A 20,656-nucleotide genomic window follows, 5' to 3' on the forward strand; every position below is an offset into this window, starting at 1 on the left:
ACGCTCAGAGGTTGGATTGGAACCGAGATCGTCAAAGCTTCAATTCTTTGCCTGCCGTCAATCCCCCCGGAGCTGGGCCCTGGTCCTGAAGCCGAGCGCTCGAAACGCGCACACCTGCGCCGGAGCAGGACGAGCCAGCCAATGAGGAAACCGAATCCAGGAGGCGGGACGGAGAAGCTGCCAATGACAGAGCCTGGCCCCAGAGAGATGCGGCTAATGAGGGCCTCCTGCCGGAGAGGGAAGGCTGATTGTCCAATGAGAGGCTGCGACCAGCGAGGCTGGAAGGCGGAACAGCCAGTGAGGCGCCGGGCTGGGGCGGAGAGCCCAGCGCCAACCCGCGACTGCCCGAGTACCAGCGTGCTGCCCCAGTCGCTGCCCGCCATGGCCCGCGTTGCCCGGCTCTTGGCCTCGCTGGCCGCCCTCCTCGCCGCTGCCGCTACAGGCGATGCCCGGCCCAGCAAAATCGGTGCGGGAAGGACCGGGTGGGGTGCTGATCTGGGGACGGCTGCGAGGGAAAAGGGTTGTGAGCCGGGAGTCTCTGGATGGGGGAAGGGGAAGGCAGCCGGGCGAGGGAGGGGTCCTCGGGAGAGGAGCTGGGTGGAGAAGAGCCGAGGCACTGCGACTGGGCGAGGAAGGGGACCGCAGTAGGCAAGGTGCTGATGGCGTGGGCTTGTGTCCAGGGCTACCTGGAGCGGAAAAGAGGCTTGGGGCAGGACTGGTCACCGATCTTACCGGAAGGTCCAGGGTCACTGACCATCTGCCGTGGATCTGGCTCTTTGCCAGGTGCCCCCAGGACAGAGATTCTGGCCTCTCTGGTTGACGTCATCACACAGGTTTATTGAGGGTCGTCTATGTAGCAGGCACAGTGCTCCACAGTTCTGTGTGGAGAAGAGACTGCACAATACAAGGAAGTTAGTGCTAAGGCTGAGAAAGCACTGTGAATTCAGAGGAGGGGCGCTTCACCCCAGTCTTTGTGGGCTCTGGGAGGTCTTCCTAGAAGTAACATCTAAGCCAAAACCTCATGGAGGGTAGGAGGCAGTTCTAGGGGAGACAGAACCCATGGTAAGTCCTCTGGGGATAGATTTGCTGAATGACAAAGTGGGGAATTTTCAACAGCAGTCTTCTTACTTATTTGCTTTCTTTTGAAATTTTCAAACATAGACCAAAGTTGAAAGAATTGTACAGTGATCACCTGTATACCCAGCATCTAGATTCTGCCATTAAGAAACTGCTACTATATTTGCTTTATCACATACCTATCACATGTGCATTAATCCATGTTACATTTTAATGCATTTCAAAATAAATTGCAGACATCATGACATTTTGCTAAATACTTCATCATGTATATAATTGACTAGAATTCCATATTTGTTTACACTTTTTACCTCTTAACATTTGTCATTTTAACTCTACGTGAATCAAAGTTTTTCAAGTCCCTCGTATATAAAATTCCCTTAGGAAGAGATGCTGGGCTTCTGGTGTGAAGGAGGAGTCCCTAATCCACTAGGCTGCCCTCTGTGCGCTCTAGGTGGCAGGGAGGGATGCCCCATGGGAGCACCACGGACTTAATAGGGCCAGTGCAGTGCTAAGGTTTGGATTACCAAACCACAGCTCAGGCCATAAAGGGTTAAGACAGGCTGAAGCATGCCAGAAATCAGTTTGGGACTGAACATTTAGGGTTTTCAGAGGAAAGAGAAGCCTGAGAGCTGGAGTGGCCAGAGAAGGCCTAATGGAGGAGGTGGATTTGGAGCCGGAAGAATTAGGCAGGCAATGTCTTGAGATGCAGGGCCTCTCCCATCTCTTGGGAAAGGGCAGCAGAGCAGGACATTTCTCACTGAACAGTGAAGAAGGGGCAGGGCCTCCTCACAGCTCTACCATTTCTGGCAACGCAGAACTTGCTGCCTTCCTCATTCCAGCCAGCCCTACCCACCTCACCCCAGGCATCATCAAGGCAGGCTACGTGGCAATGCCATGCTGTCTTTCTTGTAGCTTTCCTGATTGTCCTCAGCCCTCTGACAAGAGCCTCTGTCTGTCCGTGGTGGTTTGGACTCTACCCACAATGGGAACGAGGAGCTTCCTGTTAAGATGGCTTAATCCTCAGGCTGCTGCATGATCAAATCTGAACACCTCGGTGTGGCACTGGACCCTTTTTCTTTTAATTTTATTTATTTATTTATTTATTTTTGGCTGTGTTGGGTCTTCATTGCTGTGCACGGGCTTTCTCTAGTTGCAGCGAGCGGGGGCTACTCTTTGTTGCTGTGCGCGGGCTTCTCATTTCTGTGGCTTCTCTTGTTGTGGAGCACAGGCTCTAGGCGTGCGGGCTTCAGCAGTTGTGGCTCGTGGGCTTCAGTAGTTGTGGCACATGGGCTCTAGAGCACAGGCTCAGTAGTTGTGGCGCACAGGCTTAGTTGCTCCGCGGCATGTGGGATCTTCCCGGACCAGGGCTCGAACCCGTGTCCCCTGCATTGGCAGGCGGATTCTTAACCACGGCGCCACCAGGGAAGCCCACATTGGACCCTTTAAACTCCCCCGTAGTTCCACATGTGACCATGCTGTTCTCTCTGCAGAGAATGTGTTTCTGCTCACTGGCAAAGCCTATTGTGCTCCAGGGTCGTTGCTTCCCTGTGAAGCCTGGGGCCCACACCCTCAGGCAGAATTCACTGCTTCCTCAGGATTCTCTGGAATCCTGCTGTTGCACTTGGTCACACGTTGTCATTGCTAATAGTGCATGAGTCTGTCCACCCGCTCCCCGCCTATGCTCAGGGGGACAGGAGCTCTCCCTGTTTGATTCATCCTATGTCCAGCACATCTTACCACAGACCAGAGAGTGGGTGTCAGTTTGTGGGTGTTGAATGAGCTGACTCTCAATGAGGTGAGGTCTTCTGCTTCCCTGTAGTCCTTGGGCAGCTTCCAGGCCTTGTGATAGCAGTTTCTCTGGGGGGGGGGGGGGAGGGTAATTTGGGGCTTGGTCGAAAATGGAAGTGGTAGGGAGCACATTGGTTTAAAACGTTAAGGGCATTCTTGGAAGTGGCTTTGTAAACACTGAGAAGAAGGAAGTAGTTTGTTCTTTCAAGATGCAACAAATAGTGAGCTCTACTGCCTGCCAGGATCTGGGGACATAGGGACCTGCCCTCAGACCTTAACAGATCATTTGAGTATAGTGTGCCATGGACTAGGCCAGGGTAAGGAGAGTGCTGTGGGACTATGCAGGAGGGACACTTGTCTGAGGCGGGTCAGGCAAGCCAGCTAAAAACTACATATAAGGGCCACAGAGGTCAGTGAGGCAAAGGGTGACAGAGCATTTCTGACAAAGGAAGCAGTGAGGGCAAAGGCACAGACATGAGAGAGCAAAGTCCCATGCTCCACAGCAAAAGAAGTCAAGACAGACAAGAAGGTGGAGTGTTGCAAGGGTGAGGCAGGGAATGGAATAAGTAAATGGAGCCCAGATCATAAAGAACCGTGTATTTTTGCCTTCTTGACAGGAGCCTGTGGTCTTAGGGACCAACATGGGTCTAGTAAGGACAAATCACACCAGCTTTATCTCATTCTCTTTTTGAGTAGGTTACAAGACTGTCAGATGAGACGAAAGCTGTGTCTTAGATACGTGGTGGGCAAAAATTGTGGGCAGCATGGCCATCCATTTCAGTAGTTTCATACCTGCTTTACTGTCCTCTCAGTGCTATGGAATGATTACTATCTGTTTGGTCAGTGGTTCCTAGCAGCACCTCAGAGCCCTGTCCAATGAAACGCTTTTCTCAGTGACTTGGATGAGACTATTGATGGTATATGAACCAAGTTTGCAACTAACAGGAAGGCAGGAGGCTGCAGATTTCCTTTTTGAGATGTTAAAAGCCTATGAGATGCAAATACCTGGGAACCACCGGCCCGGGAGGCTGAGAAGGCGTGACCCACAGTCTCACGCCCATGCTCTGTCTCTCCCCACGCCTGCCTCCCGGGCCTGCTGACAGCCGTGGTTGGAGCCGGAATTGGGGGCTCTGCCGTGGCCCATTTCCTCCAACAGCACTTCGGCCCCCGGGTGCAGATCGACGTGTTTGAGAAGGGGACCGTGGGCGGCCGCCTGGCCACCATCTCGGTCAACAAGCAGCACTACGAGAGCGGCGCCGCCTCCTTCCACTCCCTGAGCCTCCACATGCAGGGCTTCGTCAAGCAGCTGGGTGAGTGCGCCGTCCTGGGGCTGGCGGCAGCCCTCGGGCCCTTCCCAGATTACCCTGATGGTCAAGGCCGGAAGGTCATATAGCCCAATCTCCTCGTTTTACAGATGGAGCAGCTGAGACCAGAGAGGGGAAGGAACTTGCCTGAGGTTACACAGTGAGTTAGTTGCAGAGCCGGGATTAGAACTCAGGTTTGACCTCTCCCCCAGGCCAGTTTCTTTCCCTTTCAATTTGCTGCTTCTCAATAATCATAATCATAATGGCTTCCACATGGTGTATGCTTGCCAAGTACCTGGCATCCTTCTAGGTGATACATAGGCATTACCTCCAATCCTCCCTACCAGCCTGCAAGATGGGTATTGTATCTCCTCCCAAGGAAACTGAGGCTCAGAAAGCATATACACCTCGGCTAAGTCTCTGCAGCTAATAAGTGAGAGAACTGAGATTCAACCGCAGCAGCATCTATCAAAACCACAAATACGGGGCTTCCCTGGTGGCGCAGTGGTTAAGAATCCACCTGCCAGTGCAGGGGACACAGGTTCGATCCCTGGTCCGGGAAGATCCCACATGCCGCGGAGCAACTAAGCCCGTGTGCCACAACTACTGAGCCTGCGCTTTAGAGCCCATGAGCCACAACTAGTGGAGCCTGCGTGCCTAGAGCCCGTGCTCCGCCACAAGAGAAGCCACCGCAATGAGAAGCCCGCACACCGCAACGAAGAGTAGCCTCCACTCGCTGCAACTAGAGAAAAGCCCACGCGCCGCAACTAGAGAAGGCCCACGCACAGCAACAAAGACCCAGCTCAGCCAAAACTAAATTAATTAATTAAGTTAAAAAAAAACCCAAATACATATACGGTTGGATGCAGAAATTCCATTTCTCAGAAGTGATCCTGTAGGTGTACCCGCAGATGTTCAGAGTGGTAGGCACACAAGGTTGTTCATTACAGCATTGTAATAGCAAAAAGTTGAAAATATCCCACCCGCCCACCCACTGGGATCTGAGATTAAACAAAGTATTGTTTAAGTACACAGCCGACTCTTCAGCAGCCAGAGTGAGGAAGTCCTGTAGGCCCACGTATAGAACAGTCTCCAAGATACATATGTCAATAAGGTGCAGACCAGTGTATATAGTATGTGGGGGTGAGGGGAGGGATAACTCAGAGATATGTACACATTTATAAGTGTTTGCACAAAATATCTCTAGAAGGATGCTGCAGGAATATACTTACTGGTTGCCTCTGGGTAGGGGAACTTCGTGGCTTTGGGACAGGAATAGGAGGGAAAGAAAGAAAAACCCGTGACTTAGGGCAGGTCCTCTAATCGCTCAGCCTCACTTTCCACATCTTTACCTGGGGTTGCTAACACCTGTTCTGCCTCTCCCGAGGCTGTGAGAAGATGAAGTGAGATACGAAGACCCAGTGCTCTGTAAGTTGTAGAGTGCAGGCAGTTGCCAGGAGCTGTGATTCCTTCCATGTGGCCTTGGTGCCCAGGGCTGCCATCTCAGAGCAGGCCCTGTTGGCTGTCAGCCCCTGGATGGTCCAGGATGACGTCTGAATTTCCCTCACTCGTGGCTGAGTGGATCCCTGTTGGAAAAAAATATAAAATGGTACATTAGTTTAATTTTCATTTCTTTGTTGACTAGCCAGGCCAGATATCTCCCCAGTGTATTGTGTACTGTTCTTAGACAAGCAGCACAGATGCACAAACCGTAGTGTTCATATTCCCTTTGATGGAGCCGATCCATGTGCATCCTTCAGGACGGCCCCTGAATCTAAGCCTCAGGAATCGCTAGGTTCCCCCGGGGCGGGGGGTGCTCCGAAGGGGACCTGAGGGCCTCCTTGTCTCCTCAGGGCTGCGGCACCGGCGCGAAGTGGGAGGGAGGAGTGCCATCTTCAACGGGGAGGACTTTGTGCTGGAGGAGACTGACTGGTACCTGCTGAACCTCTTCCGCCTCTGGTGGCACTACGGCATCAGCTTCCTGAGACTGCAGATGTGGGTGGAGGAGGTCATGGAGAAGTTCATGAGGTAGGGCTGGGTGGGGTGTGGGGAGGGCATTCTAGAAGGAGAGAGGAATAGAGGTGCCGCAGGAACCAACATGACTGTACACTGTCCAAAAGGAAAAGGTACTTGCCGGGTGTGAGAATTCCGCCCAGGCTCCGAGCACGCCCGGCGTGGGCAAGGTGCTTGCTTAGTGCAGCGGTAGTTGGTCTCTCGCGTTGTCACCCTGGCATCCTCTTTCCCTCAGCTAAAAGCATGGGTTGCAAACTCAGCCACCTTCAAGGGCCCACCTGGGGTATGAATAAGTAAAGCAGTTGGGTGGAAGGGAAGGCTAGGGGGTGAGGGGCCCTGAAGAGCCAGGCCCCCCTCTGAAGGGGCGGCCGCTCTCTGCTCGAGCCACTGGTGGCCATGGGGGAATGCCATCTTCCAGTGTTTCAGAAGAAGCTGGAAATCCAGTTATATGTGAAATCTCCCAGTTTTTCAGTGTGCACAACCAATTCATCTTATAAGGCAAATGAAACATATCTGTCAGCCACAGGCAGCCTGTGGGCCACCATTTACAAACTCTTCTGTCCCCCAGTCCCACCATGAACAAACAGCTTTCTTTACCACCTGTCTCCTCCTTGGGTCCTGGACCCCTCTCCATCAACTCCAAATAACGAGGGCAAGTGGGCTGTTGTCGCCCTGTCCACCTCTCGTAATCCGCTCACTCACCAGGCGAGTACGCAGCTCTCCCCCACAGTCCTTCCTGAAGGTTCTCCCTGTTTCCTGGCCCAGGTGCAGAGGCTGCAGCATCAGACCCTCAGTCGTGGTCTCTAGGCCTCCTTCCTGGTTGCTGGCGCTTCTCCGCCCTTCCCACTCCTGTAACTATGCTTTTCACGGCCCTTCTTCCTTATATTCTCCGGGTGCCCCCAAAGCCATGTCTTCACTCCTCTTTCCTCTTTCTTATATTTTTCTCCCTTGTCAATTTCATCTAAACCCCCAGGGCCAAGTTCTCCTTTTTGTGGGAGACAGCCTCTACCTGTCGGCCCCCAGTTTCCCCTTAAGTTCCAGACCCACTAACTAATCAGTTTCTAACTGCTTTGTGGATACCCCCATCTGGGTGTCACGTCCATAACCAAACTCAACAGGTTGACAGAGCAGCCCAAGCAGAGGCAACTTTTTCAAAGGCCAGCCATCCAAAAGTCCATCAGCAGATTGTTCCAGGCAAATGCCAGCCCCTGAGATGGGGGGAGTTGTGGGAGAACAAGCCATTATCGAGGGGGTGAGTGGGAGGCCTGCTGGACCGAGCCGGACAGCTTTGACATAAGGCAGTTGCCATCGGGTCTGATGTGGTCCTAGAAGCCACTTCGGGCAGAGCCGAAGTTGCTGGAGAGGGGATGTGTCAGTGGGGGCGGGCATAGCCCACTGCTTGGCAGTCCCAGCTGAGTGAGAAGAGGGCTGTGACCTCAGGCAGGGAGTGGCTTGAGAGGTGACATGTTTGTCATTCAGCAGAGCCACGATGTGAAGCCAGGTCTGGTGGGATTCCAGAGTATTTGCCCTTCCCTCTGGGCTGTCCCTCTAAGTGAGACAGGCCGACTACAACCAGCGAATAGGCCATTACCAGCCTCCTCTCCCACCCACTGCATGGAGAGGAGGCGTGGGTCCCTGCTGGGCCCCCCCAGGTGCAGTGACCCAGCAGCAGGTGGCCAGCTGAAAGGCCTTTCTGCACAAGGGCTCTGGCTCCACTTGTCTCCCAGGATCTATAAGTACCAGGCTCACGGTTACGCCTTCTCGGGTGTGGAGGAACTGCTCTACTCGCTGGGGGAATCCGCCTTTGTCAACATGACCCAGCGCTCCGTGGCCGAGTCCCTGCTCCAGGTGGGCGTCACACAGCGCTTTATCGATGATGTCGTCTCCGCTGTCCTGCGGGCCAGCTACGGCCAGTCAGCAGCGATGCCCGCCTTTGCCGGTGAGCCTCCAGCCCTCGGCCTGCCCACCTGCCCTTCCCTGGCCCTCCCTGTAATAACCTCACATTTACCCGGCTCAGTACAGTTGCCTAGCCAACACTGCCCCCTCTGGTTCTGGCATCTATCCTCCAAGCTGTCAGGAGATGGTATTCATCCCACTTCACAGATGGTGAAAGGGAGGCTCAGCTCTCAGGTCCTGTGTGTTTTTACCACTCCTGTTTGGATCGGTTTCAGGAGCTGTCCCGTTGAGGCCTCTGGGCCCCTGGGTATTTATCTGTTAGAGCACCGCATCTTCCCAGCTTATTACTGGGGCAGGTGGGCACATGTACCACCCACCATCCTCCAGCACAGGCCACAGATCTGCCCGAGAGTCATCAGGGCATGTCTTCCCCAAGGCATGATGACCATTCTGGGCCTTGAAAGATGCTGTAGGATTTTGCTGGGGTGGTGGAGGGGCAGAGAGCGGCAATCAAGGCTGAGGAGCTACACGGGCACTCAGTGGGCTGCTTGGCTGTGTCCTCCTCTCCCCCTCCTACCATGGAAGGCCCAGGCTCGGTCCTTTGTCCTCTTCTGCTCTCAACTACTTAGCCTCCCTTGGTGAGCTCAGCCAGTTTCAAGACTTTAAATTCCACCCACCTGACTCCCAAATATGACCTCCAGCCCAGACCTCTCTCCAAAAATGCAGGCTCATGTGTCAGCTGCCACCCTTGTGTCTGCACTGGAAGGGCTAATGGGCGTCTCAGACTCAGCATGTCCAAACCTGAGCTTCTGATCTTTCCCCTCGAGCCCCTGCCCCTCCCAGCGTCTGCCCAGCTTGGCTGGTAATTACTCCTTTCCATTGCTCCAGCCAAAACCTTGAATCATTTCTTTCTCTCATATCCTTTATGTCATATGTCAGGAAATCCCATCTGCTCTACCTTCCACGTATACCCAGAATCTGAGAGCTTCCTACTACCGCCTCGTCCTTGGTCTAAGCCACCAACATCCCTCAGCAGGATTACTGCAGCTCTCCTACCATGTGCCCCACCCCCTGGCCCCCCAAGCTCAATGCATCAGCCAGATGATCCTTTTAAAACAAAAGACAGATCCTGACAGGCCTGCATGTAAAACTGTAATGGCTCCCACTTACCTTCAAGGAAAACCCAAAGTCCTTCTAGTGGCCTGCAGGGCCCTACATGGTCTAGGCCTCACCACCTCACCACTCCCTCACCCCAAACCAGCCACTCTGGCCTCCCTGCCGTGTCTCCAACGTCCCAGGCGCACTCACACCTTGAGGTTTTTGTGTGGCCAGCCCTCTGCGTGGAGCATTCTTCCCTGAGACACAATCATGGTAAACTCTCGCTCTCCCATGTCTTTGTGAAGATGTTGCCTTTTCATTGAAGCTGCCCCTACCCCTCCTGCCCTGCAGGTATCATCTTCTAGCAGACTGCTTGATCGACTTATTTGATCTCCTCCCACTAGAAGGCAGGCTTTCCAATGGGAACCTCTGTCTCCTTCGTTTACTGACGTATCCTTACAATAGTGCCGACCATCATAGGCACTCAGCCCATTTTTGCTGAATAAATGAATGAAAAGGTTTATAATGAACAAGCACCTCCCATATGCCCAGGATACTATTCCTCTGGCTCTTGGCACTGCTAGCTCCTTCCCACCCTTCAGGTCCTGCCTCGTTTCACCTCAGCGAGACTACCCTGCTCACTCTGCCGGTATCCTGTATGTATCCTTCAAGATATAATTCACATACCACACAGTTCACCCATTTAAAGTGTAGGATTCAGTGGCTTTCAGTATATTCACAGAGTTGTGCCTCCATTACCACAATCAATTGTAGAACATTTTCACTGCCCAAAAGAAACCCCACACCTATAGCCATCAGTTCCCCAACATCCCCCAGCTTTCCAGCCCTAGGCAACCACGAATCTGCTCTGTGTTGCTATGGATTTGCTCAATCTGGGCAGTCTGTGTAAGCAGAATCATACAATCTGTGGTCTTTTATAGTGGCTCTTGCACTGAGCCTAATGTTTTTACTTCGCAACATTGTGAATTTTGTTGCAGTTATTTGTGCGTGTCGTCTCTCCGCGCCCAGGGTTGGGAGGAGTCTTGGCCTGGGAGAGAGGCCCCGGTAGGACGGTGCTGGACTCTCCAGCCCACCGCGCAGTGGTTCTGAGAACCCACTGGCCGCCCTCCCTCCCCCTTTGCCCAGGAGCCATGTCGCTAGCCGGGGCCCAAGGCAGCCTGTGGTCTGTGGAGGGAGGCAACAAGCTGGTTTGTTCCGGTCTGCTGAAGCTCACCAAGGCCAACGTGATCCACGCCACGGTCACCACTGTGACCCTGCAGCAAACAGGTGAGTAGACAGAGTAGGGGCCATGGCCACTCCATTCCTAAACAGTGAACACTTCCACCTCCTCTGTCCCTAAAGCCCTGGTTTATGACCTGCTGGGGAGTGGTTCCCAGCACTGCCGAGTGACACCAGAGGGCACTGTTGCCCCGATTCAAATGTCAGAGCCAGAAAGCAGAGACTTGCATTAATCTAGTCCCATTCATTTGACCACTGAAGACTTTGAGCCACAGCCTTGCCCACGTTCCCCCAGCTAGTCAGAGGCAGAGCCAGAGAAAGAGCTCGGGTTTCCTGACTCCAGTCCAGGGCTCACCCTGTAGCCACACCAGCACGGAAAGACTGGGACCCAGCAGCTGGAAAGCCCAGCTGCACCCACTGAGGGTCTCATCCCCTCAGTGCAGGGCCCCAGATGGCAGGTAAGTGGGGAGAAGCTGAGAAAGAAGCGGGCTTTTGTGCTCTCTTCCCTCTCCTAGAGGGGAAACCCTTGTACCATGTCAAGTATGAGAATGAGGTGGGCACAGGCTCTGATTACTACGACATAGTGGTCATCGCCACCCCCCTGCACCTGGACAACAGCAGTACCATCACCTTTGAAGGCTTCGACCCACCCATCGATGTCGTCCAGGGCTCCTTCCAGCCCACCGTCATCTCCTTGGTCCATGGCTACCTCAACTCTTCCTACTTCGGCTTCCCCGACCCTAAGCTTTTCCCCTTTGCCAGCATCCTCACCACAGACTTCCCCAGCTTCTTCTGCGCCCTGGACAACATGTGTCCCGTCAACGTCTCGGCCAGCTTCCGGCGGAAGCAGCCTCAGGAGGCCGCCGTGTGGCGAGTCCGGTCCCCCCAGCCCCTCCTTCGCTCCCAGCTGAAGACCCTCTTTCGCTCCTACTACTCAGTGCAGACGGCCGAGTGGCAGGCCCACCCCGTCCACGGCCCCCGCAGCCCCCTCCCGCGGTTCGTGCTGCACGACCAGCTCTTCCTCCTCAACGCCCTGGAGTGGGCGGCCAGCTCCGTGGAGGTGACGGCAGTGGCTGCCAAGAACGTGGCCCTGCTGGCTTTCAACCGCTGGTACCAGGACCTAGACAAGATTGACCAGAAGGATTTGATGCACAAGGTAAAGACGGAACTGTGAGGGCTCCGGGGAGAGCTGGAAACGTCCAGCCCCCGCTCAAGACGGATCCCCCCCCCCCGCCACGCAGCGGCCAAGGTTTTACAAGCCACACTCACCCACAGAGCCCTTCTCTGACCCCTCGTGTGTGGAGGGTCTTTTCTCTCCATTGTGGGTCCTGGTGACCAACTCTCTGCCTCTCCATCTTAAGGATTTTCACAGTGTTGCTTCTTTTGAAGGGGGAGAGTAAGAGCGGGGGAAGGACATTCAAGCCAATGTATTCATTTATTTATTTTTTCTAAGAAGAAATAAAAATCCATCTTAAGCTGCTTCTGATTTGGTTTTCGAACTAGGAGACAGTGATAACTATGGGAGGGAATATAAGGCAGAGAACTCTGAATCCAATTTCCTTATTGTTTTCCCCTGCCTACTCCCAACATGTACCTGAGGCAACACTTACAATGAAACATATGTAACCAGATGGTTACAAATAGAGGGAAGATGAGAAAACATGAGACAGGATTAAAGCTCCTACTTAACTGTAGGCTTGCTAGATGCAAGGTACCTAGTTAAGAACTTAATAGACACCATCCAAGCCTCTAGAAAACACTGCATATTGGAGGAGATGACTGTGGTAGGATACGAGGAAGAAACGGTTACCCCAGCAGAGCTGGCAGTATAGCTCCGAGCTTCCTGGTAACCAGTGGGAAAAGGGAAACATAGCAGGCCAAAGGAAGAGGAAAGCTTTTCCTTGGCACCTGGAAGAAGTGACCATTCTGTCCCTTAAGCAAGAGTTGAGGAGTAATACCGTGGATCTGTCTTATAAGAAAACAAGTTCCCAGCTGGTGGAGGGCAGTCCTGCCTCACCCCCAAGCACTCACCCCAGAAGAGGAAGGGGAGAAAAGAAGGTGCTGAGATGGAGTTCTTCGGAGGTTGGATGCCCAAGTCGCATCCAGACCTGCTAAATCTGGCTCGGGGGAGGGCCCAGATCCCCAGGATGACACGACACTGCCAAATGACATTGACATTGTGAACTCCCAGCAGGAACAGCCCCAGCAGGCATCCAGCTAACTTCCCTCCTTTGGTAGGGATGGAGATAAAAAGTCCAAAGTGAGGAAAGAATTTGCCCAGAGTCTCTGGATGAGTTCATAGAACGGAGCTTAAATCTTGAATGTCTCAAAAATTAATTGAATTCCGTATGGGGCAAAATACCCTTCAAGGAGGCAGAGGCCCAAACTGCCTCTGAAGTTGTTTTTACTATGCGGAAGTGATGGTAGTAAAAGAGATGGTACCTTTGAAGTGCAAGTAGTGTGCACTCATTGGTCACAGGAAATATGAGGCTGACACATCAGTAAGAATGCTTTTGGTTGCAGTAGTAGAAAACCAAATTCAAACTAGCTTAAGCAATAAAAGGGTCTTATTGGTTATCATAAAACGCCAGGCACAGGGCAGGCATCGAGCACTGTGGAATGCCAGCGTGGCCTTCACTTCTCTCATGGTCAGAGATGGCCATCAGAGGGTCTTCTCCCATGGCCCCTGAAGCAAAGTCTGGGCTCTGGGCCAAACTGGGCCCCTACTGAACCAATTCCTGTGGCCAAGTGAATGCCACATGCTGATTGGCTTAGGATTCAGCTACTGCACCAGTGCCTGGGACACAGGCGATAAGATTAAACCGATTGGCTTAGAACAGTCAAGTCTCACCCCCGGGGCAGAGGTGGTCTCCAAACTCTAAGATCAGAGGGGTAGAAAGGGTGTTGGAGAGCAGTACACTGACAACCAGATTCAGGAGGGGGCTGTGCCCTCCCCTTCCTCTCAGGTCCAATGAAATCAGTATGTAATGACTTCTTACAGTATGTCACGGCCTGTGTTTGAAATAAAGATGCTATGGGCTGTCATGCTGTAACCGATGATCGCTGGTATTGGGCCAGAGGACCAAGGCCAGTACCAGACTTGTCCCTAATAACACCCGTCCCTCGCATCCCTAAGGATGTGTGCACAGAAGAGGCAAACCAGGGCAGATACACTTGATCCTCAGCCTGGCTGCAGTGGAGCTGGCTGGTCCTTCAGAAACTTCCTTTATCTGGGTAGGCAGGCCTGAACAGCTCAGACCAAAAGCAGGCCAAAATGCCTACGCTGCCTGCTTCCACAAGTCCAAACCTGAGAGCTGGATCCCACCGCCTCTCTGCCTACAAGGAAAGGCCAGAGATTCCTGAAGGCATCAGAAGGGAGCATGGGAACCAGCAGGAAGCCTTGGCACCAGGGCCACCCTAGCCTTCTCAGGCCAGGAAAGAAGCCCCCAAGGGCCCACAGCTCTCTGGGAGAAGACAGAGCACTTGCAAAGACAGAGAGAGCTCTATGATCTGCCAAACAAAACAGGAAAGAGACCACACCACCTCAGTAGTCCCGGGTGCAACACAGTAGACTTTTAACGCTTCACCCCTAGACTCCACACCTAGAGCAGGTGAGCCAAGCAAAATTTCAGCACTTTGTGGGGAGGAGGGCTGTGGAGGGTAGAGTTTGAGGTGGGTGAGGAATAGTGAGGGAGAGAGGAATGCCTTGCTCCTGACCCACCTTTGAAGGAGCCACAGGGAAAGCTAAGGGCAGAGCGTGGGCTCCCTCTAGAGGCTTCTGTGCATGTATGCATTCATTCATTCACCAAGCCCTGCCACCCCTATTTTGCACCGGGCACTTGCTAGGTGTTGCACATGCAACACTGAAGGAGTTAAATGAGGCCTCTGTTCTCACGGAGTGGGAGGTTCTCACCAGACAGTGGAAAACATGAAATCCACTTAGAGCAAATGAGGTTCTGGGGTAGTGTAGACCTGCCTCTCCAAAGGTCCTGAACTCCCTGCTGCTGCCTTTAAACCACGGAACTGGGAAGGGCCAGCTGCCAGCCCAAGCTCACTAGGCCAAGCTCCTAAGTCACAGAATAATAAAACCAGAAAAGACACTGGAGATCCCTAAATCCCAACTGCTCGTTTCACAGATGAGAAAACCGAAGCCCAGAAAGAGGAAAAGGCAAGATCCGCATAAAACTAACGGGCATTTGTTGAGCATCTGTGTGTGTCTGATGCTCTGGTAGGAGGAGGACAGCCAGAACCACCCAGATGAGGAGCTTCCCCACCCGATCCCTATGCCCTGGGCACCCGGGGGGCTCCCAGGCCCTTACCCCACAAAAAGGCCTTGGAGGCCATGGTCCCTTGTGTTCAGCTGAAGTCTTAAGGCCTGGAGAGCAGGCTGCAGGGGCTTCAGAGAAGAGCAACCCCCCAGGGAGGAGAAGCGGCTGCTGAAGGCATCCGCACGCGCTGGCACATGAAGTCTACTTTCCATGTGTCTGGAACCAGGCCGAAGCTTCCTGGGGTAATTTTAACCAGTATCCACTCTAGAACAATACCAAAAAAGGTAAGTTACTTGCCAGCCCAGACAGGCACATACCAAACCACTGCCCTTTCACGAATTAGACCCTGAAAACATTCAGAACTAAAGCTGCTTCAGGCACTGAAGTTAGAGCAGCCGAGCAAAGTATTCCTGTGCTGGCTGTTGGCCCTTACCCTCAGAAAATAGCCGGAGCCCCTCAGCTGTCTTCGGAGAGGGAAGGTATTTTTAGCCCCTAGAACAGCTGACTTAGGATTTGCTGCAGGAGCTAGGAGGGCAGGGGAGGATTGAATTGCAAGGGGCTAATGGGAGAGGGGGTTGGAATTAGCATCCAGGGGTCAGGAGCCAGCAGGGGCTTTAGGGCAAGTCAGTCCACGCTGCCTTTTTGATCAGCAAAGGGTCTTGGTATAAGCCAGTAGTTCTCAAAGCGTGGTCCCCATACCAGCAGCGTCAGCATCACCTGGGAACCACTGCGTTAGAAAGGCGAAGTCTCAGCCCCCCGCCTCCAACCTACTGACTCAGAACCGCTGTGTGTGGGGCCCAGCAATCTGTATTTAAACAAGCCCTTCGGGGGATTCCAGTGCTAGCTATAGTTTGAGAACCACTGATAGAGCAAACCATCTAACCAGATCCCCTTGTGGATAAGGCTGGATGAAAGAATGATCTTCATTAATGTTCTCAACTCTTGAGTGTTTGTTCAAAGCCAGGAGTCTCCAGCCCAGAAAGACATACCCACATGAAAATTTAGGTGCTCACTGGCCCAGGTTAAAAACCCCTGCTCTTTGGCAACCTGAAGGCTCTTCTCTGGATCTAGCTCTGACATGCAGAGAATCTGAGTTGAAAGAGACTATGTACAACATCGACTCTACCCAAAGGAGGAATCCGCTCCACAATACTCTTGAGAGGCTCAGCCTTAGCTGGACCCTTCCAGAGACAGGGAGCTCACCGCTTCTAAAGGGCCTCTTTGCAATGGCCCTTGACTTAACTGGGGAGAATCAACTCTTGTTCATTCCCAGATAGGTTTATACCAACCAAGCTCCAATAACGTGGCTGAAATATAGGCTTATAAACCCAAATTAAAGAAAGTAACTGTCCTAAATGGTAGACATGAAATGCAATATTTTTGTAATAACCCATCTCAGCGCTGGAGAACACTGGGTGATGGAAAAATCCTCCTTCACATTGATCGAAATCTACCTCCCACCCGGTTTTGGCTTCAGAGCCACAAGGAGCAAACCCAAAGTCTTGCTTTCCAAAAGACAGCCTTTACTTTTCATTGCCTTGCTCGGCACGGGGGTGCAGGGAGGGCTGTCTCAGAAGATGCAGGTGCAGCCCACGGCGATGGTCTCCATGACTGCGCGCTGGCGGCAGGGCCCGGTGCGTGGCGGCAGCGGGCAGAGGCGACGACGCACAGGCACCTGGCTGAACACGGGCACGCTCACCATGCTGCGGTCCTCCTGCATGGTGAAGGGGTTCACGCAGCCCAGACATAGGCACCGTGCCTCCGGCAGGTCTGCAGGAATGCGGCTAGGGTCATGGTTGATGCTGCGGGAAGGCAAGAGAGAGCACAAGGCAGAAGGATGGTTGTGGTAAAGACAAATTAGTGCCCACCCCCGATGCCCCTGCCATTCCTAACCCAGGTTTTGATCGCACAGCAAGACCGTGCCGTGCTGGAGGAAAGGCAGTGGGCTTGCGGACCTGCAGCATCAGCATCACCTGGGAGCTTGTTAGAAATGCAGAATCTCTCCCTACCCCAGACCTCCTGAATCAGAACTTGCATACTCTTAAGATCCCCAAGAAAGTCATGGGCACAGTAAAGTAGAAGCCCAGCTTCGGAGGAGCTTTATGGACCCTTCCAGTTGCCACATTCCAGGTATGGGAGCCACTAGCGACATGTGGCTGTTTGAGCTTAAAATAATCAAAATTAGCTCCCCAGTCACACTAGCCACATGCCAAGTGCTTAGTAGTTCCATGAGGCTAGTGGCTACCATATTGGACTTTACACTGTCACAGAAAGCTCTATTGAACATGCTCTTCTAGAGTCTCAGGACATAAGGTGTGTGGCTAAACATCTTTGGCCTGGGTTCATGAGTGAGGACCCTTCAGGGTCAGTCCTTTGCTTCATTATTTATTCTCCACATATACACATGGCCCCTTCTGTGCGCCCAGGGGGTGTGCTGGGAAGTGGAGCTACAACCAAGTTAAGACACCACTCGTGTCCCCTAGGGGCAGCAGGTCTTGATTCCCAAGCCCAGCTGTGTATCCTAACCATGTGGAGATGTAGATAATGCCACTTGCTGGGCCTCATCCCTGGAGATTTTGATTGAATGGGGCATGAGAATCCTTAGATGATTCTGATGCAGGCACTGGGATGGTCCCAGTCTAGCGTGAGACACAGATGTGCACGCAGCCAACTCAGTACTGCCTGGAAGTGCTGTAACTAGAGGTGTGTACAAGACACTCGGAGCTGGAGGACGTGACATTTGGGGAAGGCCTTGCAGGCCCTTCACTGGAGACTTGGAGAACACAACGGCAGTGCCCTGCATGGATATCTCATTTAATAACAAGCCTATGAAGTAGATATTATTATCACCTCCACTTATAGTTGAGGAATCTGAGGCTCAGAGAGGCTAAGCAACTTGCCCAAAGCCACACAGCCAGTAAAAGGCAGAGCCAGGATGCAAACCCAGGCCTCCAAATCCAAGGTCTTAGCTCCTACAATGACAGGGAGAGTGGGCGAGGCATCCCCTCCAGCCCCCAACACACAGCTTACCCACTGCTGCCCAGCCTGGCCTACCTGTAGCCCCAGGGTGACAGGCTCCTCTTGTTGGACAGCCACAGCTGCAGGTTGACCTCACACTTCCTCCTGGCCGGCTCGGAGCTGTTCCTCAGCTGGGCCACCATCTCCCCCAGGTTCCTCTCATATTCCTCCATGCGGGCATATGGCTTTGCCTGGGACACGAGGTCCAGCGGCACCTGGTGAGGCCCAGGGGCCAGGGTCCCAGGCCGCCCTTGCCCCTTCCTCTTGCCTTTGGGGTTCCTGGGCTGGCCCAGCCCCAGGAAGATGGAGATGGTGAGAAGGAATAGCTGAGGAGGAAGGCCACAGGTCAAAGGTGGGAGAGCCAGGTCTCCCTCTGGGCTAAGATTTGGGGCCCAAGGAAGGGGAAAGGAAGAGGCAAGGCCTCTAGCGGGGCCACCCTCACCTGTCATGCCCTGGCCTGGTCCCACCAGCCCACCACATGTGTACAGATGCATGTATGCACCACGCTCATCGCTAAGTCCTGATGCACCTCTTAAGAATCTCCCCAGGGCTTCCCTGGTGGCACAGTGGATGAGAGTCCGCCTGCCAATGCAGGGGACACGGGTTCATGCCCCGGTCCGGGAAGATCCCACATCCCGCGGAGCGGCTGGGCCCGTGAGCCATGGCCGCTGAGCCTGCGCGTCTGGAGCCTGTGCTCCGCAACGGGAGAGGCCACAACAGTGAGAGGCCCACGTACCGCAAAAAAAAAAAAAAAAAAAAAAAATCTCCCCAGCCATCCACTTCACTATCTGTACCACCAGCCTCCCCTTCTTGGACAGCTCAACCAGCCTCCTACCTGGTACCCCACATCCTCCCCTGTCTCCTTCCAATCAATTCTCCACACCCTGGCCAAGGATGGGTGTTTGAAATGCAAACCTATTAACATCACCTGCCCAGGCCAGACCTCTGCTGAGTTCTCCTCCCTCAAATCACTCCTGGCTGCCCCTCACACCCGTGCTTCAGCCTCGGACCTTCTCGCAAACCTTCCTCTCCCCATGCTCCTTTCTGCACAAGGACCTTGCACAGGCTGTTCCCTGCAGAGTCCTGCCTCTCACCCTTCAGGTCTTGGCTCCAGTGCCACTTCCTTAGGGAGGCCTCTGTGGACCTTCTTGGGCTCTCAACACCTGATGCCTCTTGCGTGACTGTAGCCTTACGGTGCATACATGTGATTCTTTCATATGTTGGGCCCACACCAAGCACAGGCTCCATGAGGGCCAGCATCGTATCCGTTCCCACACACTGCCTCGTCCCCTGTGTCTGCACGGTACTGGGCACTTAGGTATTCAGTAAACATTTGCTGAGTGAATGAATGCCTGTCACCATCCCTGCCCATCTGTCGCTTACAGTCTGGCAAGGAAAACAGACGGCGAACAAGAAAACGTGCACCTAAGCCTCGCTAGCAGCAGTGTGTGGATGGGACCACACAGCGTGTGGTTAGAGAAGAGCAGGGCCACCCGCTTAGCCTTGTGGCAGTGGGGTGGACTTGCAAAGACTTTCTGGGGAGGGGGCGTGTCTGGTGAGGTTTGAAGGATAAGACAGAGGCAGATATGGGCAGAGGGAGCCTAAAAATTGTATGGGGTGGGGGAAGGAAAGTGTGAAACGAAGTTTCAGTTGGTTAAGAGCTTTGCTGAAAGGAGGCTGAAAGAAGCGGCTGGGAGATGCAGCTGGGGAGGTGGGCAGGTCATGGCCAAGGATCCCTGTTGGCCTCCATGACAGCTTTGCTCCCCTCGTCCACACCCGGACCCTCTGCCTGCCTGACCCCTTGTCCACCCTCACCCGACCATCCACATCTGGGAGCATCAGGAAAGCCTCTCACTCACACGGCAGAGGACCTGGGAGCCCAGCAGAACACAGACTCCTCAGGAAGCCGAGAGAGAAGGGCCAGGACTTGGGTGAGGGCCAGGGCTGGTCAGAAGGGAGGACCCTCTAGGGGGAATTTCATCTCCTCGTTGAATCTAGCCAGGCTCCCACCTGCCCTGTATCCCTCACCCTACCACCCACACGGCCTGTGCCAATCTACCCAGCCAGTCTTGACCCTTAGAAACAAGTTCCGGCAGAGCCCCTCTCGGCAGAACCATTTCTTGGCACAAAATCCATGACAGATTCAAGTGGCTGAATTCTTCCATTTTGGTCCTAGATTCTGCTGCAGAAAAATGTCTCCCTAACAATAGGCTTTCTCATCGGAGCTTCTCACATGGCGTTCTTAAACTCTGGCTCTCCCTTTATAGATGGGAAACAGAGAAACAGAAGGACTTGCCCAGGGTCACACAGCCTGGATCTCAGGACCCAGAGGCTCTTTGGAAAAACCCCGATAACGGAGATGGCCAAGATCTCCCCAGATGCCTTTGGCCTGAAAGGGCTTCAGTGTCATGGGGCTGAGCGCAGCTCAGGAGCCGAGCTACTGGCCATGGCTGCAGCCTCTGAGACCCGTCTCTGTTTCCTTCGTGTCCTGGGGGAGAGGACAGAGGGAGAACTCACCTCTGCAGATTCCAAGCCAAACAGAGGCTGCTATTAATCAATAGAGAAGAAGTAACGAAACATTCAGGCCCTAAAAAGGGATGGGGGTGGAGTGGTGAATCGTCACGTACCAGGTTGTGTGGCCAGTCCATCCTGCGAGCCAGGCGATCGGCCTGCAGCTGCCACCCGCCTGGAACCCCAGATGCCTCCGCCAGGAGAATGGCAGCAACAGGACGGCGCGAAGCAATTATAGCTCGTCAGGGGGTTGCCGGGGGAGTGGGTGGGTGGGCTCGTCATCGCCTGGGAGCCTTGGGCCCCCAGCTGGCTGGGCCTGGCGCAGTGGCAGGCGGTGAGGGGCGTGGGGGCAGGCCAGGAGCTGGGACGAGGTGCCCAGGGGCTGTTGACTGAGGGACAATGCCCTGTGTGTCTGATGGGGCTCTGGCGGGTGGTACCTCC

The 20,656-nt window shown here is 53.7% G+C and overlaps 2 protein-coding genes across 3 annotated transcripts; one reads left to right on the forward strand and one right to left on the reverse strand.

Moving 5' to 3' along the window:
* Positions 1-296: 296 nt before the first annotated feature.
* Positions 297-11,889, forward strand: PCYOX1L (prenylcysteine oxidase 1 like). 2 transcript variants are annotated; one of them, XM_030847331.2, is made up of 6 exons: positions 299-466; positions 3,972-4,178; positions 6,026-6,200; positions 7,913-8,124; positions 10,326-10,466; positions 10,934-11,889. In XM_030847331.2, the coding sequence occupies exons 1-6, from the start codon at positions 382-384 to the stop codon at positions 11,590-11,592; spliced, it is 1,479 nt and encodes a 492-aa protein (XP_030703191.2). In that variant the 5' UTR covers positions 299-381; the 3' UTR covers positions 11,593-11,889. The 2 variants fall into 2 exon arrangements, with proteins under 2 accessions (XP_030703192.2, XP_030703191.2); XM_030847332.3 differs by lacking the exon at positions 3,972-4,178 and having other exon boundaries at positions 297-466.
* Positions 11,890-16,254: 4,365 nt separating this feature from the next.
* On the reverse strand, positions 16,255-20,396 carry IL17B (interleukin 17B). The gene is made up of 3 exons (XM_060295476.1): positions 20,332-20,396; positions 17,741-18,030; positions 16,255-16,488 (listed from the first exon to the last, which is right to left on the reverse strand). Exons 1-3 carry the CDS (start codon positions 20,350-20,352, stop codon positions 16,257-16,259), a joined length of 543 nt encoding a protein of 180 aa, XP_060151459.1. The 5' UTR covers positions 20,353-20,396; the 3' UTR covers positions 16,255-16,256.
* Between the last annotated feature and the right edge of the window lie 260 nt (positions 20,397-20,656).

Source organism: Globicephala melas, chromosome 3, assembly GCF_963455315.2.
Source record: "Globicephala melas chromosome 3, mGloMel1.2, whole genome shotgun sequence".
In the NCBI taxonomy this organism is placed as follows: domain Eukaryota; kingdom Metazoa; phylum Chordata; class Mammalia; order Artiodactyla; family Delphinidae; genus Globicephala; species Globicephala melas.